At 39.4% G+C, this 16,331-nt stretch overlaps 2 protein-coding genes and 1 pseudogene across 2 annotated transcripts; 2 read left to right on the forward strand and 1 right to left on the reverse strand.

Annotated features, from left to right (window-relative positions):
- The first annotated feature begins 1,826 nt into the window (after positions 1 to 1,826).
- Positions 1,827 to 3,157, forward strand: LOC140759094 (uncharacterized). The gene is made up of 3 exons (XM_073095566.1): positions 1,827 to 2,168; positions 2,262 to 2,432; positions 2,510 to 3,157. Exons 1-3 carry the CDS (start codon positions 1,827 to 1,829, stop codon positions 2,939 to 2,941), a joined length of 945 nt encoding a protein of 314 aa, XP_072951667.1. The 3' UTR covers positions 2,942 to 3,157.
- A 999-nt stretch (positions 3,158 to 4,156) lies between these two features.
- On the forward strand, positions 4,157 to 5,429 carry LOC140759095 (transcription factor ILR3-like; annotated as a pseudogene).
- A 905-nt stretch (positions 5,430 to 6,334) lies between these two features.
- Positions 6,335 to 15,933, reverse strand: LOC140759096 (uncharacterized). The gene is made up of 15 exons (XM_073095567.1): positions 14,793 to 15,933; positions 13,803 to 13,919; positions 13,564 to 13,691; positions 13,181 to 13,385; positions 12,716 to 12,953; positions 12,477 to 12,627; positions 12,089 to 12,384; positions 9,958 to 9,965; positions 8,997 to 9,848; positions 8,029 to 8,142; positions 7,790 to 7,917; positions 7,407 to 7,611; positions 6,963 to 7,200; positions 6,724 to 6,874; positions 6,335 to 6,631 (listed from the first exon to the last, which is right to left on the reverse strand). Exons 1-15 carry the CDS (start codon positions 15,598 to 15,600, stop codon positions 6,335 to 6,337), a joined length of 3,936 nt encoding a protein of 1,311 aa, XP_072951668.1. The 5' UTR covers positions 15,601 to 15,933.
- Positions 15,934 to 16,331: the final 398 nt, after the last annotated feature.

Below are 16,331 nucleotides of genomic sequence, written 5' to 3' on the forward strand. Positions count from 1 at the left end.
GCACATGTGAGAAAGAGAGCTAAAACTCAAATGACCATACCGGAGATGCCAAAGCCATGACTCATCCTTTATGATGGTGTTGAAGCATGGAAGAGCTTCACTTTGTATCTTCAAGGGAAACATCTTGTTTGGTGTCATCTTCACTTTGGCTATAAGAATATTATTTTTGTCCTTGATTTCGCATGAGTCTTCTTTGAAGAGAACATCATGGCCCTTAGAAAGAAGCTGTCCAACACTCAAAAGATTTTGCTTAAGATCTGGAACATAGAAGACATTAGTAATGCATTTGACACATTTCTTTGTTTTAACAAGAATGTCACCACTCCCTTTGACCGGTAACTTGTTGTTATCGCCAATGCGAACCTCACTTTGGATAGATTCATCCAAAGTGACAAAAACACATTTGTTCCCTGTCATATGGTTACTACAACCACTATCAACGTACCAAATATCATTAATAACATCTTCTTGTACATTACAAACAAGAAAGAGAGAACCATCATCCTTTTTTTGATCATTTTCTTGAGCATAGTTCACATCTTTATTTTCCTCTTCGGTAATTCTTTTTCTACACATTCTTTTTATGTGGCCATATTTGCCACAATGATGACATTGGACGTCTGTATATCGTCCTCGTCCTCTACCTCTACCTCTATTTGAAGTAGATGAGAATGTATTATCATTTTCATTTTCTTGGCCTCTTCCTCCATTGTTTCTATCTCTCCCACGGCCAAAATGCCGTCCTCCTCTCCCTCTAGAACCTCCTCTCAATGAAACTTGAGATTGAAAGGCTTGCTCTAAGGAAGGGGAATCAAATTGATTCATGCGATGTTCATGGGATTGGAGTGATCCCAATAAACTTTCAATGGAGATAGTAGATAAATCTTTAGATTCTTCAATAGCAACAACAATATGCTTATACTTTTTAGTTAAACTTCTAAGAATTTTTTCAACTACTCTTTGGTCTAAAATTTTCTCACCATTAGTCCTCAATTGATTAACAATAGAGATTACCCGATTGAAGTAGTCTTCAACTACTTCGGAGTCCTTCATATGTAGCGTGTCAAATTCGGCTCGAAGAGTTTGAAGCCGCACCATCTTCACCTTCTCCTCTCCTTTGTAGGACACATTGAGTATATCCCACGCTTCTTTCGCCGTCGACATAGTAGAGATTCGTTCAAAGATTGCCTCGTCCACCGCTTGATAAATGAAGAACAATGCCTTTTTGTCCTTCTTGCGAGTCTCCTTTAACTCATTGAGTTGTTGTGGGGTGAGTGTTGTCACGTTCTCTGGCTCATCATAGCCTTTCTCTACGATATCCCATAGATCTTGGGATCCATAGAGAACCTTCATTTGGATACTCCATTGGTTGAAATTCTTTCCGGTGAAGCGAGGAAGTTGGGGTTGCAACAAACTATTGGAAGCCATTGTATTGTAAGGAAAGCTAGCTCTGATACCACTATGTTAGGAGAAGGTGATGGTAAACTTAAGAGAAGAAGATTGTTCTCTTAACACAAGATGAAGTAGATAAAAAATTTTAAACTTTTTTTCATATCCTTGCACAAGATAAGACCACATATATATAGTGGTTTACATGACTCTTAGATATACTATATGACTCTTAGTTATCATATATAACTCTTTGATTTCCATCATCTAGAGAATCCAAAGATTATTATCATTTAAAGGTATACAAACACTAAGAGTCACCTCAAAACCAAAGCATTTTTCTTGAATTCTATACTAGCCAATTAATCTAATTGACTAGTCAAATGGGCTAGCTTAATATTCTAACATCCCTGAGTTACATAGAGTTTACAGATGAAATGCTCCAAATAATTCTGCTCAATAGTCCGTTCCTCGAAAGCTTGATCCTGAGGAATTGTGCACTTCTCGTCGATATCAAGATCTCGGGCCCTGACATCCGACTTAGAAGCTTGACATTGGTAGGTTGTTTGCCAGGCACTGAATTGGAGATATCAGCTCCTAACCTCCAATCTCTTATCCTCTATGGGAGGCTTTCTGCACCATATCATTTCAACAACATTTCTGCATTGGTTGATGCGCATATCTGCTCGACAACTCGAGTAACTGACAACGACTATGTTACGTTGTTAACTGACCTTGCACACGTTAAGATCCTGACTCTTAGCAGTGCTGCTCTCATGGTACTTCTCGTGCTCAATGTCTTCCTAAGTGTTTTTTTTTTCTCTCTCTCTCGCAATCAGTTTTAAGATCTGTCAAGTGATGTATCCATTTAGGATCTAGCTTTAGCTACAGAATACGATGACGACGAGTATTTCCCGATCCAGTTGCAAAACCTACAAGAGCTACAGATTGCAATGGATTCGATAAGTGAAGAACATCTGACATGCATCTTTGCCTTCTTTGAGCATTGTCCGTCTCCATTTCTTGAGAAGCTTTTCATTCAAGTATGTTCATGTTCTATTTACTTTCAATTTCTTCTATATCTGTGAATATTCTAATACAATCATGCTGAACCTTGCAGCTTCTGGTTGACATGGAAGATCCAATCGGTGTTGCAGATACGGTGACGATTGCAAAAATTGCACCTGACGTCGCCTTCAACCATCTCAAGCTGATCAAAATTAGCAACTTTCGAGGGTCCATTACTGAGCTGCGATTGGTGAAGTTCCTCCTAGAGAACTCTATTGTCTTAGAATCTCTTGTTCTAGTTGCTTCTCAAGCTTCTGATCATACCAAAAGATGTGATGATAGAGAACTTGGCTTAGCAGCAGAAGCTAAGCAAGGAGACAGCTTAGCTATGAGAATTCTTCGAGGGCAGTTGTCACTGATACCCAAGGCATCAGCTGAAGCATGCATTGTGTTGCATGAATTTTTTGAAGATGATTGTAATTTGAATCCAACACACAGGATTGTATGTAGAGAAAATGATGTTCAAACATTTGATCGGGCATAAAAAAAAAATTCTTTTTTTCCTCTTCTTTTGCATATGTATATTCCTGTACTTATTTTCGGAGGGCTAGTTCCACGACCAATGGTAGAAGAAAGTTCTTATTGGATTTCTTCAATTTCCTGCAATCTATGCATGGTTACTACCAAACCTAAATAAACTGCAAGACATTCTTAAGAAAGTCTATTCAAGCACGGAAATAGGAAGTCCAGTTGTTGATTTAGCAATCAAGCAGCAACCAACTATACTACTAAGCATCACTTAACCAAGTTCAACAAAAATGAAATCGACTATACTAACAAGCACTTCAATCATTTTCATTATTGCATTATAGATGATTCTTGGAGATATAATCAACAAATTTGTTGTTATTTATAAATGTTTCCAGATTAAGCACCTGAACTTTGCAATATTGGAATCTCTCACTTCACAATTGAACCCACCTCTTACACTTCCATCATTTGTGCCAATGAAAGTAAACAAGTGGTCAACACCTCCTGAGAATGGATGCTCTAACACCTGAGGAATATCATCATTGTTCATGAAGCATCTGCAACATAGTTCCCTTTCATCTTAGTTCTAGGCTTCGAAATGCCATACTTGGATAATTAGACAAACATACATACCTGGGAAGCTTGAGATATAGAAACTACCCGAGAACTGCACCTTATCGAATAAACAGCTGATCTGAATTTCAAGACGTGCACATAATCATGAGCTTCTAAGGAATAAAAATGGACAAATGCAGGAAACAAGTTTTCACTTTCCAGATTTTGGTAATCATTGGTAGTTTCATTGCAAGGACCACTAAGAATCTCAGAATTGTTTCTACTACCACTGAAAGACCCATCACGAGAAATTATTAGCAATGGCTGAACATCAGAAAACCTATCCTCACATATCTTAGATGTGAGTGGTTTCTTTTGCATCTGCATGAAGGATACAGGACCATCATGTTTGGATACTAATTGCCGCACATCATCAGCATGTTCAACATCCCAAATCTGGAAGCCCGACCTAAAAGCCAGCAGCAGAACTTGGCGAAGCACTTGACCCTCACATTCCAATTTGTCAAACCCAGCCCAATGCACCTTTTAACCAACACCAAAACTATGAACAAATGTGAGTCAACTAACAGCAAACACTTCCAAATGCTACAAAATAGATGCAAGACATAAATTGAATCACTTGCAAAAACTATCGCAGTATATATATTGAGTAATGAGCACTGAATCAACACTTTATGTTAACCAATTACATCAGAAAAGTACATAAAGTGTTGATATCAATGGTTCTTTTGTGGGTTCTGATTGCACTGAAGAATCTGGCGCCAATAAACGGTTTGACTCTATTTATTACAAGATCAATATGTACAAAAACAGATATTTTCTTGCCTAGTTTGTTTGTTCAATTGTTGACCATTTCTAAGTTGCAGTGCTAGATCGGAAAACAAGCAGCCTACCTCCAAAGCTTGCAGGGAGAAAATGAGAAGGGATAAGCTGAATGATAGGTATATTCACTGCCATTAAATACCTTTTCACTGCCATTAAATCCCTTTTGCTACCCATGATGAGTTTGCTCGTATAGTTATTGTTATTTCTCATATTGTGATTTGTCGACCTCTGGATTAAGGTTCTTGGAGTTGGGATCCATTTTGGACCCAGCAAAGCCCTTGAAGATGGACAAAGCAGCTATCTTAGTTGATGCTGTCCGCATGGTGACTGAATTACGTAATGAATCACAAAAGTTGAAGGATTCAAATGAGAACCTCCAAGACAAAATCAAAGAGTTGAAGGTCTTAATTCCCATCTCTTTATTTTCCTGTTTGCATGTCTAATTTGATTTGAAATTATATTATTTGGTTCGGTGAGCAAATTTTGATTTCTAATTGATATAACAAGTGGATTGCTTATGTTCCAACTTCCAAGTGGTGATAGTTAGAAAGTTGTGGTATTATCTTTCTATGATTATTCCTTTCAGATGCATGATAAGCCTGAGAGGTTGAATACGTGTTCTCCCTGTTACGCAGGCTGAGAAGAGCGAGCTTCGGGACGAGAAGCAGAGGTTGAAGGCAGAGAAAGAGAGTCTGGAACAACAAATAAAGATCCTAAGTGCTAGACCAAGCTTTGTGCCGCACCCTCCTGTCATACCGGCCACTTTTTCTGCTCAAGGGCAAGCGACGGGACACAAATTGGCTGTGCCTGTCCTTGGCTACCCTGGGTTCCCCATGTGGCAGTTCATGCCACAGGCAGATGTTGATACCTCTCAAGATGCAGAATCATGCCCTCCAGTTGCTTAAGATCATTGCTCATTGCCTTTTAATGATTTCACATGTTTGTTTGCCTCAATGAATTTGCTTTTCTTATATTTCTAGTTTAGCTTATGTGTAGCAAAAGTTTAAATTGTAGCTCCTTGCTCACTTGGTCACCTCGGATGACCTAGAGGTACACTGGGGATGCTTTATTATGAATAAATCTAGCTTTCGTTGGTGTCCTGCGAAAAGAAGTTTGTGTTTGATGTTGTGCCAACGTGAAGTGCCTTAGCTTCTCTATGTATATGGTCTAACATTTTAGATCAACATTATAGTTGGTATATATTTTGTTATAATGAAGTTTACATAATTTATATCTACCTAGCAGACCAGAGTCCATTATTACAAATCAAACAAATAAATATAAAATATAAATTGCTATTTGGTATTATCATTGTACTACACTTTCTATTTGCATTTTTGGTCCTGCTTTTCCGAGTTTTTGCGTAAAAAAGTTACTTTTGGCAGATTCAGCCCGATCAGTCGAACGAAACACATCAATAGATGGTACTTACAATTTGCAAAACCCTGACCCTAGACCCTATTCTCCATCTCTCTCTAGCAATGGGATTGCTCTCTTTGTGGAAGGGGATGGCCCCTCCTCCGGCACCCCGAAGCCGGTGGCTGAGGAGTTGCCGGTGCGAACGGAGGAGACGGTGGCGCTCCAGGTGCGAGCTTTAATTTTACCGATTCCCTCTGACAGACAAAGTTGTGAATTTTATTATCCTGAGCAATTTGGCGGCATGTTGAACTTTAAATCTGCAATGTTGTAGTTGTATGCTGGTTAAATAAATTTGTTCACTTGAGACTGCTGCTGTTCGAAGATCGAAACTGAGTATTATTTTGATTCTAGTATATGGTTATTTATTACACATAGGAAATGCTAGAACATAGGTGCTATAAATATTAAATTCTTTATCACATCAGTGCAATGTTAAATATCAAATATAAAAACTACTATTTTTTAATAATTTAAGCTTTTAGAGTAGTGAAATCAAGTCTACTTCTTTGGCCTATCAAAATGTCTCAGCCCTGAAGTGAGGGAGAGCAGTTGATGAGTTAATAAAGCATATTCATTTACTTAACTTCTACCTAGGTTCAAATTCTGTAACTGACAGCTCATTCAGTGATAGTGGGACAGACTTGCTTGAGGATTGGCGACACTTTTCAATGCAAAATGCAGGCATAGAAGGAGCTTTGATGGATAAATTATCACTGCTAAGCATCAAAACAACCGTTGACATGCTGGGTCTATCTGCTGGATTTTTCTGGACACACAATAATCCAATATGGATGCACGTTAACACCTCACTTCTTGGATAATTCATGCCTAAGGATGGGTCTGTTATCTCTTCCATTGTTCCATTGGTCCAATGGCGCCATACCTGCAATGATAGCATTAGTTATCTAAACTCTATTCTTTATAATCTTCATTAGGATGGTTAAATTTGAAATTTTTTCTTGCTGCACTACTCACATAGGATAAGAGATCTTCATCCTGCTGATATTCAAAATAACCACCGTTTTTTCTTCCTGTAACAACCTCTAGAATTAGCACACCGAAGCTGAATACATCTGACTTGATCGAGAAGTGTCCAAGCGTGGAATACTCTGGTGCCATATATCCACTGCAAATATGAGAGTAAACTATATGATATGCCTAGAAACCTTCTACAAAGATTAATACGATGTCGAAGAGGGGCACTTTGTACTTACAATGTCCCAGCAACTCGTGTTGTGATGCCTTGAATTTGGTCCCCCCCAAAGAGCCTAGCTAAACCAAAATCTGAGATCTTTGGGTTCATGTCAGCATCTAATAAAATGTTACTTGCCTTTAAATCCCTGTGTATTATTCTTAGCTGAGAATCTTCATGTAGATATAGTAGGCCTCGAGCAATGCCAACAACGATCCTGAACCTTGTCCCCCAGTCAAGCTGTTTGGATTTCTCAGGATCTATGTCATCAAATTTACAAAATTACAACACGCACTATAGTAACTTTAAGCAGAATTATATACAGATCTCTGACACTAGAAAAATAGCTTGTTCTAGATTCAGTATGAAGTTAAATGTGGCTAGATGAAAGCAGAGAGTGATGATTTCTGACTACAAAACTCTTAGTCTCTAGAAGAGTAAGTGTGATGTTGTTGTGAAGTAGTACCAAAAAGAATTGTGTCTAGGCTTCTGTTTGGCACATATTCGTAGACAAGCAATTTCTCCTCCAAGCAAGCACCTAAAAGCCTTACAAGATTCTTGTGCTGGAGTTTGGCAACCAAAACAAGCTCATTTTTTAGCTCTCCTATTCCTTGCCCTGAATCTCTTGATAGTCTCTTCACTGCTATCTCCTGTCCATCAGGTAGGATACCCTGTGCAATTTCAGAAGGTTAAAGAAAGGATGGAAGCATCAGAAGTTTCATATGCATGTATAATTAGTCTGTGTCAAAAAGAGTGGAGAGAGATAATGTAGAGTTATCTGACTTTGCAGTGCAACTTCAAAAATCAAACTAACAAATGGGCATGTCATTGAAATGGATATCATGATACCTTATAAACTGTACCAAAGCCTCCTTGTCCAAGTTTGTTGATTTCAGAAAAATTAGCTGTTGCAGCTCGTAGTGTTGACAGACGAAGAAGCAGTGACTCAATATCTGTGATCCCTCTTTCAGTGTCATCTAGTGAAACAGCACAAATATGATTACTGCCACCAAATAATCTATGTCACAGAAATAATAAGACCATAAGTGAACTTTGGTTGGTATCATTCCATTCAAATAGTTACTTACATAGTAGTACTTCCTTCCTTTTTGATCTCCTCCATAAGTAGATGCAGATTGAGAGAACTAATGCTGTCGCTATGGGTATAACAATCAGAACTGTGCTTGTTACCTTCTTTTTTCCTGCATTTATAATTAAGTAATATGTCTGAAGATAACAGATATATGATAGAAGAAGAATATGCGACACCTAAACATATACTGCCATTTCATTTTTTGTAATGTGTGCAACTCTTATCTGGAAATCGAAGCTGTTGATGCCTTAATTTATTGCATCCTTGTTTATCTCAGACTTGCAGTGACATTTGATGCATAAATGATTAGGTGTGACACAAGGCTCCTCTCAGAAGACAGTAATCAAAGAGCAATATATAAAATTTCTTCATTCCCTGAGGTCAGCAGTCTAAGTAAGGTATCATGTGAAGGTTGCTAATTTGTTATACATTCCTTGGTTACATATTTAATTAAACATTTATCAATTTAGCGGTGTTTGTCTATCAAAGAGTCGTGAGAACTATTATTGCGTTGGCTGGTTGGTGGAACTATATTACTTAGGTGGAATACAGCATCAGGTGTTCCCACCATTTTGTGTCTTGTGGCATTCTCATTCTTTGAAGTGCATGTTGACCCATGATATTTTGGGTGATTGCGCATCATATTGGCTGTTGTTTTTTGCCTCTGTTTTGTCAAGGTAAAATTGATCTACTCTTGGGACACAGTAAATTACCTTACATTCTAGTGATTCCTTATGTACACCAATGGATGGCTTCACCAGGCTAACTGCACTGTTTTGAATCTAGTCAAGGTAAATTGAATTTGATTAAAATTAATGACAATTAAGTTGACTTCAATTGAAACAGATAATATTTGTTGTTTTGAACCGAGTCAATATTTTGTTCTTTTAAGCTACTGGATTACTTGAGACAGTGCTGAACTCATAGTTATTAACACAGATGCCTTTACACCCAGTAACTTACCTTGTTTTGCAGCTGGAATAACTAAAGGAGGCATCACTGGAGCTGGAGCACCTGGAGAAGGAAGTTGTACCATTGGCACCCCATTGTAGAAGGAAAACACCTTATACATGATGATGCACTGGACTCCGAGGATCCGCCCACCTTGCTTCCCATCAAGCCATGTTGGCATATCTCCTATGAGCTTCTGCAAGCACTGCCTGCACTGCCTCCTTGACAGGTCATAAGTGCACTGCACCAATGCATATATGGTCAGAGTATCGTCTGTAGATTTCACCTTCCCAGTGGCGAACATCCTACTGGTGTTATATGCTGCCCAATCAGCCACGGCGTTCATGAGCTTATCCACCAGCTTGTCGAACCGACTGTGGTCCGTGATGTTCTGCTGGACATGCATGATCAGCTGGTTCGAGTTGTTGCTGGAGGAGCAGAAGTTGCGATTGGAGTAGCAAAGGAGGCAGTTGTCGTACCAGATGGTGGCATTCTTGCTTCCTGGGCAAAGCCGGAGGATATCCTGGGGTGCGCTGCTGACGCATGAGCTGCACGCAGTGGTGTTGATGTCCCCACGACAAAGGACATGGCCCGATACTTGGTCGGCGGCGTGACCAACAGTGGCAGCGGAGAAGCCGCTGTCGAGGGAGGTGTTGGAGGTGAGGGAGGCGAGGAGGTGATTGAGGTTGGATAAATAGGTGCTATTGGCTGTGTAGTTTTGTCTCGTGCCACAGTGTTGGCCGAGGAGATCGCCGGAGGCGGGGTGAAGGTGGAGGAACAAGAGGCATGATAACACTATGGAGATCAGGGACATCATGGATATGGTGGCATAAGATGTTTGATCTTTGGACCTATTACCATATCCTACGATTCAAGGTGGCGGTGTTAGAACTATGTCGTGATGCAGAGGACTGGTCTACAAGGTGTGGTGCCGTATAAGATTGTTGACTTAACTCCGTTTTGGGGGGGTAACTTTCCAAGCTGAAACCACAGGGACGATATCAATTGTTTGATAGAAAAAGAAGCATATCATACAACGGATGAAAGGGAATGAAGTTTTCCATGTACTCTGCTTGTATCTTAGTTTTGTTGGTTCAATATGTGAACTTCTTTTTCTTCTCAATCTCACAAATTTAGAGGTAAGATCAGGAATCAATTTAGAGGATATCTGAGAAACCAATGATTTCTGGGGAGAAATTAAATCCTGGTCTTGACTGTTGGCTCGATGTCCTCTATTTCCTGTTTAGTTGTCAGTAAGTCATAACGCCTGAGTGTTCCACTTGTGGTGAGCTATGAGCAATTGAGCATGGCAAATAGACGTCTAGACAATTCGAAGCTGGGATTGAAGGCAAACCAAGCCAAAGAAAGGCGTTCCCTGGTCAACACTCAACTCGTAGGCCATAGCAAGGAAAACTTAATCAAATACATCTTTCCTCGACTAGTACCCTCGGTAGCGATTTATGGTTTAACTACTTCAAGAGTACGACATACATTATTTTTTATTATCTTACCTATGACTCAGAACATTTTATCACTCCAACAAGATATATTACTGTGGGAGTTTGATCATTTTTTCTACAATTCGAAAATACCATTGACTTGGTACCATCAGACTCATACGGGCACACCAGTACCAGAATTATATCAAATTTTATTTCCAAAGAAGATATCTTGACCTTGGCATTCTTTTCTTGCAGAGCAATTCGAATTACATAGGCATTAGCATCAATTATGTCACCCTCCTTCCTTTTCCCTTTGAATATTTAATCTTCCAACGGAAGAATGGCCAACGAACAACTGTTTGACACAAGATCTCACGGGGCACAAATATATATATATATATATATAGAGAGAGAGAGAGAGAGAGAGAGAGAGAGAGAGAGAGAGAAGCCATTCAATAGTATGTATGAACACTATGTCACTATGGCGACGAGCCCAGGATTGAAGAGGCAAAATTTTCATGGGGAGAGCTGAAGACAGAATCAGCAACCTCCCAGAACAATTAACCAGCTCTCTCTCAAGGAGATGGAGATCTTTGTATCAGCACTGCATCATCTTTGCCAGCATACTAGATCTTGGTGTGGAATTCTCTTGCAGCCAATCTCCTCGAAACAATTTGCGACAACCGTCAATCGATAACTGCGATTACATGGCGATGGAAAGCTCCAAAAGTTCCGCATTCTCGATCTTCTCTCCCTTTGGTCTCTTCATGCCTGATATAGAGAGCTGGATCAGTTTTGTAGTAAGCAAAGAAGTTAGTTAAGGTGCTTGATTTAGACTCGTCACAAGGTACAGCACACAACGGTATACATATTGCTGAAAGATGGTCATTCAAGCTACCAAATTGTCTGTTCCAGTGCTCATTTGTATCTAAGCCGTTGCGAGTTTCACTTCTGCTCTAGACTAGAGATGTTTTCATGGACTCTGCGAGTTCTCTCTAAGTTACATAAAGATTACAAATGAAATGCTCCAAATAATTTTGCTCGATAGTCTGATACTCGAAGGCTTGATCCTGAGGAATTGTGCACTTATCGTCGATACCAAGATCTCGGGTCCTGACATCGGGCTTCAAAGCATAACAATTATAAGTTGCTTTGCCAGGCACTGAATTGGAGATATCAGTTCCTAACCTCCAACCTCTTATCCTCTATGGAAGGCTTTCTGCACCATATCATTTCAACAACATTTATGCATTGGTTGATGCACATATCTGCTCGGCCTATATTTTAAGTGTATTACAGAAGAAATTGTATTTTTCCTATTTGGTATCGCCTTCCCGAGTTTTGCTTAAAAAATATTATATTTTGCAGATTTAACCCAACAAGGCAACAAGTCATAAGGAAACGCATCAATAAAGTCTTTTTTTTAACATAAAAACAGTGATATCCAAAGTTGAAATTTGGTTACTTATTGCTGTAATTAACGGCATTGTATAAAGATTAGTACAGTAGTTACTTATTGCTACCGAGCACAAAAGAAAATGCTAGAGCATAGGAGCTAAAAATGCTAAATACTTTATTCCATCAGCACAATGTCCTTAGTGTTCTAAAGAAAGACATGTCTTGCTAGGCACGAAAAAGCACATTCTATTACTTTCCAACTTCTACCTAGGTGCAACTTCTGTAATTGACAGCCCATTCAGTGACAGTGGTATAGAATTGCTTGAGGATTGGCAGCATTTTTCAATGCAAAATGCAGGCATAGAAGGAGCTTTGATGGATGAATTATCACTGCTAAGCATCAAAACAACCATCGACATGCTGGGTCTATCTGCTGGATTTTTCTGGACACACAGTAATCCAATATGGATGCACGTCAACACCTCACTTCTTGGATAATTCATGCCTAAGGATGGGTCTGTTATCTCTTCCATTGTTCCATTGGTCCAATGGCCCCATACCTGCAATGATAGCATTAATTATCTAAACTCTATTCTTCATAATCTTCATTAGGATGGTTAAATTTGAAATTATTTCTCACTGCACTACTCACATAGGAAAAGAGATCTTCATCCTGCTGATATTCAAAATAACCACCGTTTTTTCTTCCTGTAACAACCTCTAGAATTAGCACACCGAAGCTGAATACATCTGACTTGATCGAGAAGTGTCCAAGTGTGGAATACTCTGGTGCCATATATCCACTGCAAAGATGACAGTAAACTATATGATATGCCTAGAAACCTACTATAAAGATTAATACGGTGTAGAAGAGGGGCACTTTGTACTTACAATGTCCCAGCAACTCGTGTTGTGATGCATTGAATTTGGTCCTCCCCAAAGAGCCTAGCTAAACCAAAATCTGAAATCTTTGGGTTCATGTCGGCGTCTAATAAAATGTTACTTGCCTTTAAATCCCTGTGTATTATTCTTAGCTGAGAATCTTCATGTAGATATAGTAGGCCTCGAGCAATGCCAACAATGATCCTGAACCTTGTCGCCCAGTCAAGCTGTTTGGATTTCTCAGGATCTATGTCATCAAATTTACAAATTACTTCAGTAACACGTACTATGATAACTTTAAGCAGAATTAAATACAGATCTCTGACACCAGAAAAATAGCTTGTTCTAGATTCAGTATGAAGTTAAATGTGGCTAGATGAAAACAAAGAAGGAAGTGCTACCAGATTGATGATTTCTGACTACAAAAATCTTAGTTTCTAGAAGAGTAAATGTGATGTTGTTGTGAAGTAGTACCAAAAAGAATTGTGTCTAGGCTTCTGTTTGGCACATATTCGTAGACAAGCAATTTCTCCTCCGAGCAAGCACCTAAAAGCCTTACAAGATTCTTGTGCTGGAGTTTGGCAACCAAAACAAGCTCATTTTTTAGCTCTCCTATTCCTTGCCCTGAATCTCTTGATGGTCTCTTCACTGCTATCTCCTGTCCATCAGGTAGGATACCCTGTGCAATTTCAGAAGGTTAAAGAAAGGATGGAAGCATCAGAAGTTTCATATGCATGTATAATTAGTCTGTGTCAAAAAGAGTGGAGAGAGATAATGTAGAGTTATCTGACTTTGCAGTGCAACTTCAAAAATCAAACTAACAAAAGGGCATGTCATTGAAATGGATATCATGATACCTTATAAACTGTACCAAAGCCTCCTTGTCCAAGTTTGTTGATTTCAGAAAAATTAGCTGTTGCAGCTCGTAGTGTTGACAAACGAAGAAGCAGTGACTCAACTTCTGTGATCCCTCTTTCAGTGTCATCTAGTGAAACAGCACAAATATGATTACTGCCACCAAATAATCTATGTCACAGAAATAATAAGACCATAAGTGAACTTTGGTTGGTATCATTCCATTCAAATAGTTACTTACATAGTAGTACTTCCTTCCTTTTTGATCTCCTCCATAAGTAGATGCAGATAACTGAGAGAACTAATGCTGTCGCTATGAGTACAACAATTAGAACTGTGCTGGTTACCTTCTTTTTTCCTGCATTTTGATTTCAGCAATGTGATTTGTAATCCATCTGACAAATAATAGATAACAGATATATGATAGAAGAATACGTGACACGTACTTAAAACATATACTGTCATTTTTTGCAATGTGTGCGACTCTGATCTGAAATTGAAGTTATTGATTCTTAATTTATTGAATCCTAGTTTTATCTCACAGACTTGCAGTGACGTATGATGCATAACTGGATTAGCAGTGAAACAAGACTCCTCTCAGAAGACTGTAATCAACGGGCAATCTATGAAATTTCTTCATTCCCGGAGGCCCGCAGTCTAAGTATCATGTGGAGGTTGCTACTTAGTTATACTTTCCTTGGTAACATATTTAATCAAACATTTATCAATTTAGTGAAGGTTGGTCTATCAAAGAGTCGGAAGAGCTATTATTGCATTGGCTGGTCAGTGGAACTATGATACTTCGGTGGAATACAGCATCGAGTGCTCCCACCATTTCGTGTCTTGTGGCATTCTCATTCTTTGAAGTGCAAGTTGAGCTATAAAGATTTGGTTGATTGCCCATCATATTGGCTGATGTTTCAAGCCATTTGTTTTTTGCAAGGTAAAATCGATCTACTGTTGGAATACAATTACCTTAAATTCTAGTGATTCCCTACGTGCACAAACAGATCGCTTCACCTTTTCGGAATCTAATAAAGGTAAATAGAATTTGATTACAATTGATGATAATTAAGTTGATTTCAATTGAATCATTTAATATTTTGTTGTTTGGAGCCAAATCAATATTTTCTTCTTTTTCTGCACTGGGTTTCCTGAGATAATGCTGAACTCATAGTTACTATCACAATTGCCTCCATTTTTACCCAGTAACTAGATTGTTTTCACTTACCTTGTCTTGCAGATGGAATAACTAAAGGAGGCATCACTGGAGCCGGAGGAGGTTGTATCGTCGGCGTTCCGTTGTAGAAGGAATACGTCTTGTACATGGTGATGCACCGGACTCCTAGAATCCACCCTTCTGGCTTTCCATAAAGCTGCGTTGGCTTGTCTTTCATGAGCTCCTGCAAGCACTGTCTGCACTGCCTCCTTGACAGGTCAGGAGTGCACTGTGCCAACGCATACATGTTCGAAGTGTCGTCTGTAGAATCCACCTGCCCAGTGTCGTCTGTAGAATCCACCTGCCCGGTGGCGAATAATCTACTGGAGTTATATGCCGCCCAGTCAGCCACGGCGTTCATGAGCTTATCCACCTGCTTTTCGAACAGACTGTGGTTCGTGATATACATGACCACCTCCTGCGTGTTGTTGCTGGAGGAGAGGAAGTTGTTGTCAGAATAACAGAGGAGGCAGTTTTCGTACCAGATGACGGCGTCTTTGCTTCCCGGGCATAGCCCGAGAATATCATCGGAGGCATTGCTGAGGCATGAACTACACGCAGGGGCACTGATGTCCCCACGGCAAACGACGAGGCCCGATACTTGGTCGGGGTTGCGACCGAAGGTCGCGGTGGAGAAGCCGCCGTTGAGGGAGGCATTTTTGGTGAGGTAGTCGAGGAGGTGGTCGAGGTTGGATGAATAGGCGCTGTTGACTGTGTAGTTTCGTTTCGTTCTGCAAGTCTGGAAGAGGGGTTCGTCGGCGGCGAAAGCAGGACCGAGGAATAAGCAGGATAACAACAGTATGGAGGTCAGGGAACTCATGGATGTGGTGGAATAAAGTATTGTTTGATTCTCGACCTGTTATTATGTCTGCTATGATTCAAGGTGGTGGTGGTGGAACTATGTCGTGATGCAGAGGAGGGGAATGCAAGATGTTGTGGTGTCTAAGATTTTTCTTTTGGATTGTTGACTTAAATATTGTCGGGTTTGGGGTGAGGGATAATTTTCCGAGGAAGAAAGGAACCAAAAGTTTGATATCGAAGAAGAAGAAGAAGAAGAAGAAGCATGTCATGGACGGAAGAACAAATCAAGTGTAAGTTAAATTTACCTGGGAAGAAATATTCTCCAAAATTTGCAATATCGAATCAAATTTCAGAAAGGGAACTAAGTTTTCCATGTATCTTTATTTTAATGGTCCAAAAATAAAGTGAAATATCTGACAAATGAAATCTTGGTCTCGGGTTTTAATGAAGTCGACGTCCTTTATTTCCTCCTTTGCCGTGCAAAGTCATCAGTCATCACGCGCATATAGTGAGAAGTCATTGGCTGAAGTGTCAAATACGAACAGGAGCTATCAAGTTCGGGATCAATCAAGCTCTCGTCGAAAATGAGCAGAATTAAGATTGATCTTTAGAATAAGCTCAAAATTAATTTCAAATCAAACTGAATAAGACTCAGAAATAATAATTTAATATTATTATATTAGTTTCTATATCTTGAATCAGACCTTACTTCAAGCTTAATCATATAATTAGACTTGAAATTAGCTATGT

Source organism: Typha angustifolia, chromosome 4 (assembly GCF_048772165.1).
Source record: "Typha angustifolia cultivar Huaian chromosome 4, ASM4877216v1, whole genome shotgun sequence".
NCBI lineage: Eukaryota > Viridiplantae > Streptophyta > Magnoliopsida > Poales > Typhaceae > Typha > Typha angustifolia.

Bases quoted from the DNA above. Each gene is read 5' to 3' on its own strand.
- LOC140759094 (XM_073095566.1), top strand. From the start codon at position 1,827: ATGCTCCAAATAATTCTGCTCAATAGTCCGTTCCTCGAAAGCTTGATC. The intron at 2,169-2,261 runs GTACTTCTCGTG...GTATCCATTTAG, and splicing joins TTAGCAGTGCTGCTCTCATG to GATCTAGCTTTAGCTACAGA. The intron at 2,433-2,509 runs GTATGTTCATGT...TGAACCTTGCAG, and splicing joins TTGAGAAGCTTTTCATTCAA to CTTCTGGTTGACATGGAAGA.
- LOC140759096 (XM_073095567.1), bottom strand. From the start codon at position 15,600: ATGAGTTCCCTGACCTCCATACTGTTGTTATCCTGCTTATTCCTCGGT. The intron at 8,143-8,996 runs GTAAGTTACTGG...TTATAAATGCAG, and splicing joins TATTCCAGCTGCAAAACAAG to GAAAAAAGAAGGTAACAAGC. The intron at 6,875-6,962 runs GTAAGTACAAAG...TCATATTTGCAG, and splicing joins ACACGAGTTGCTGGGACATT to TGGATATATGGCACCAGAGT.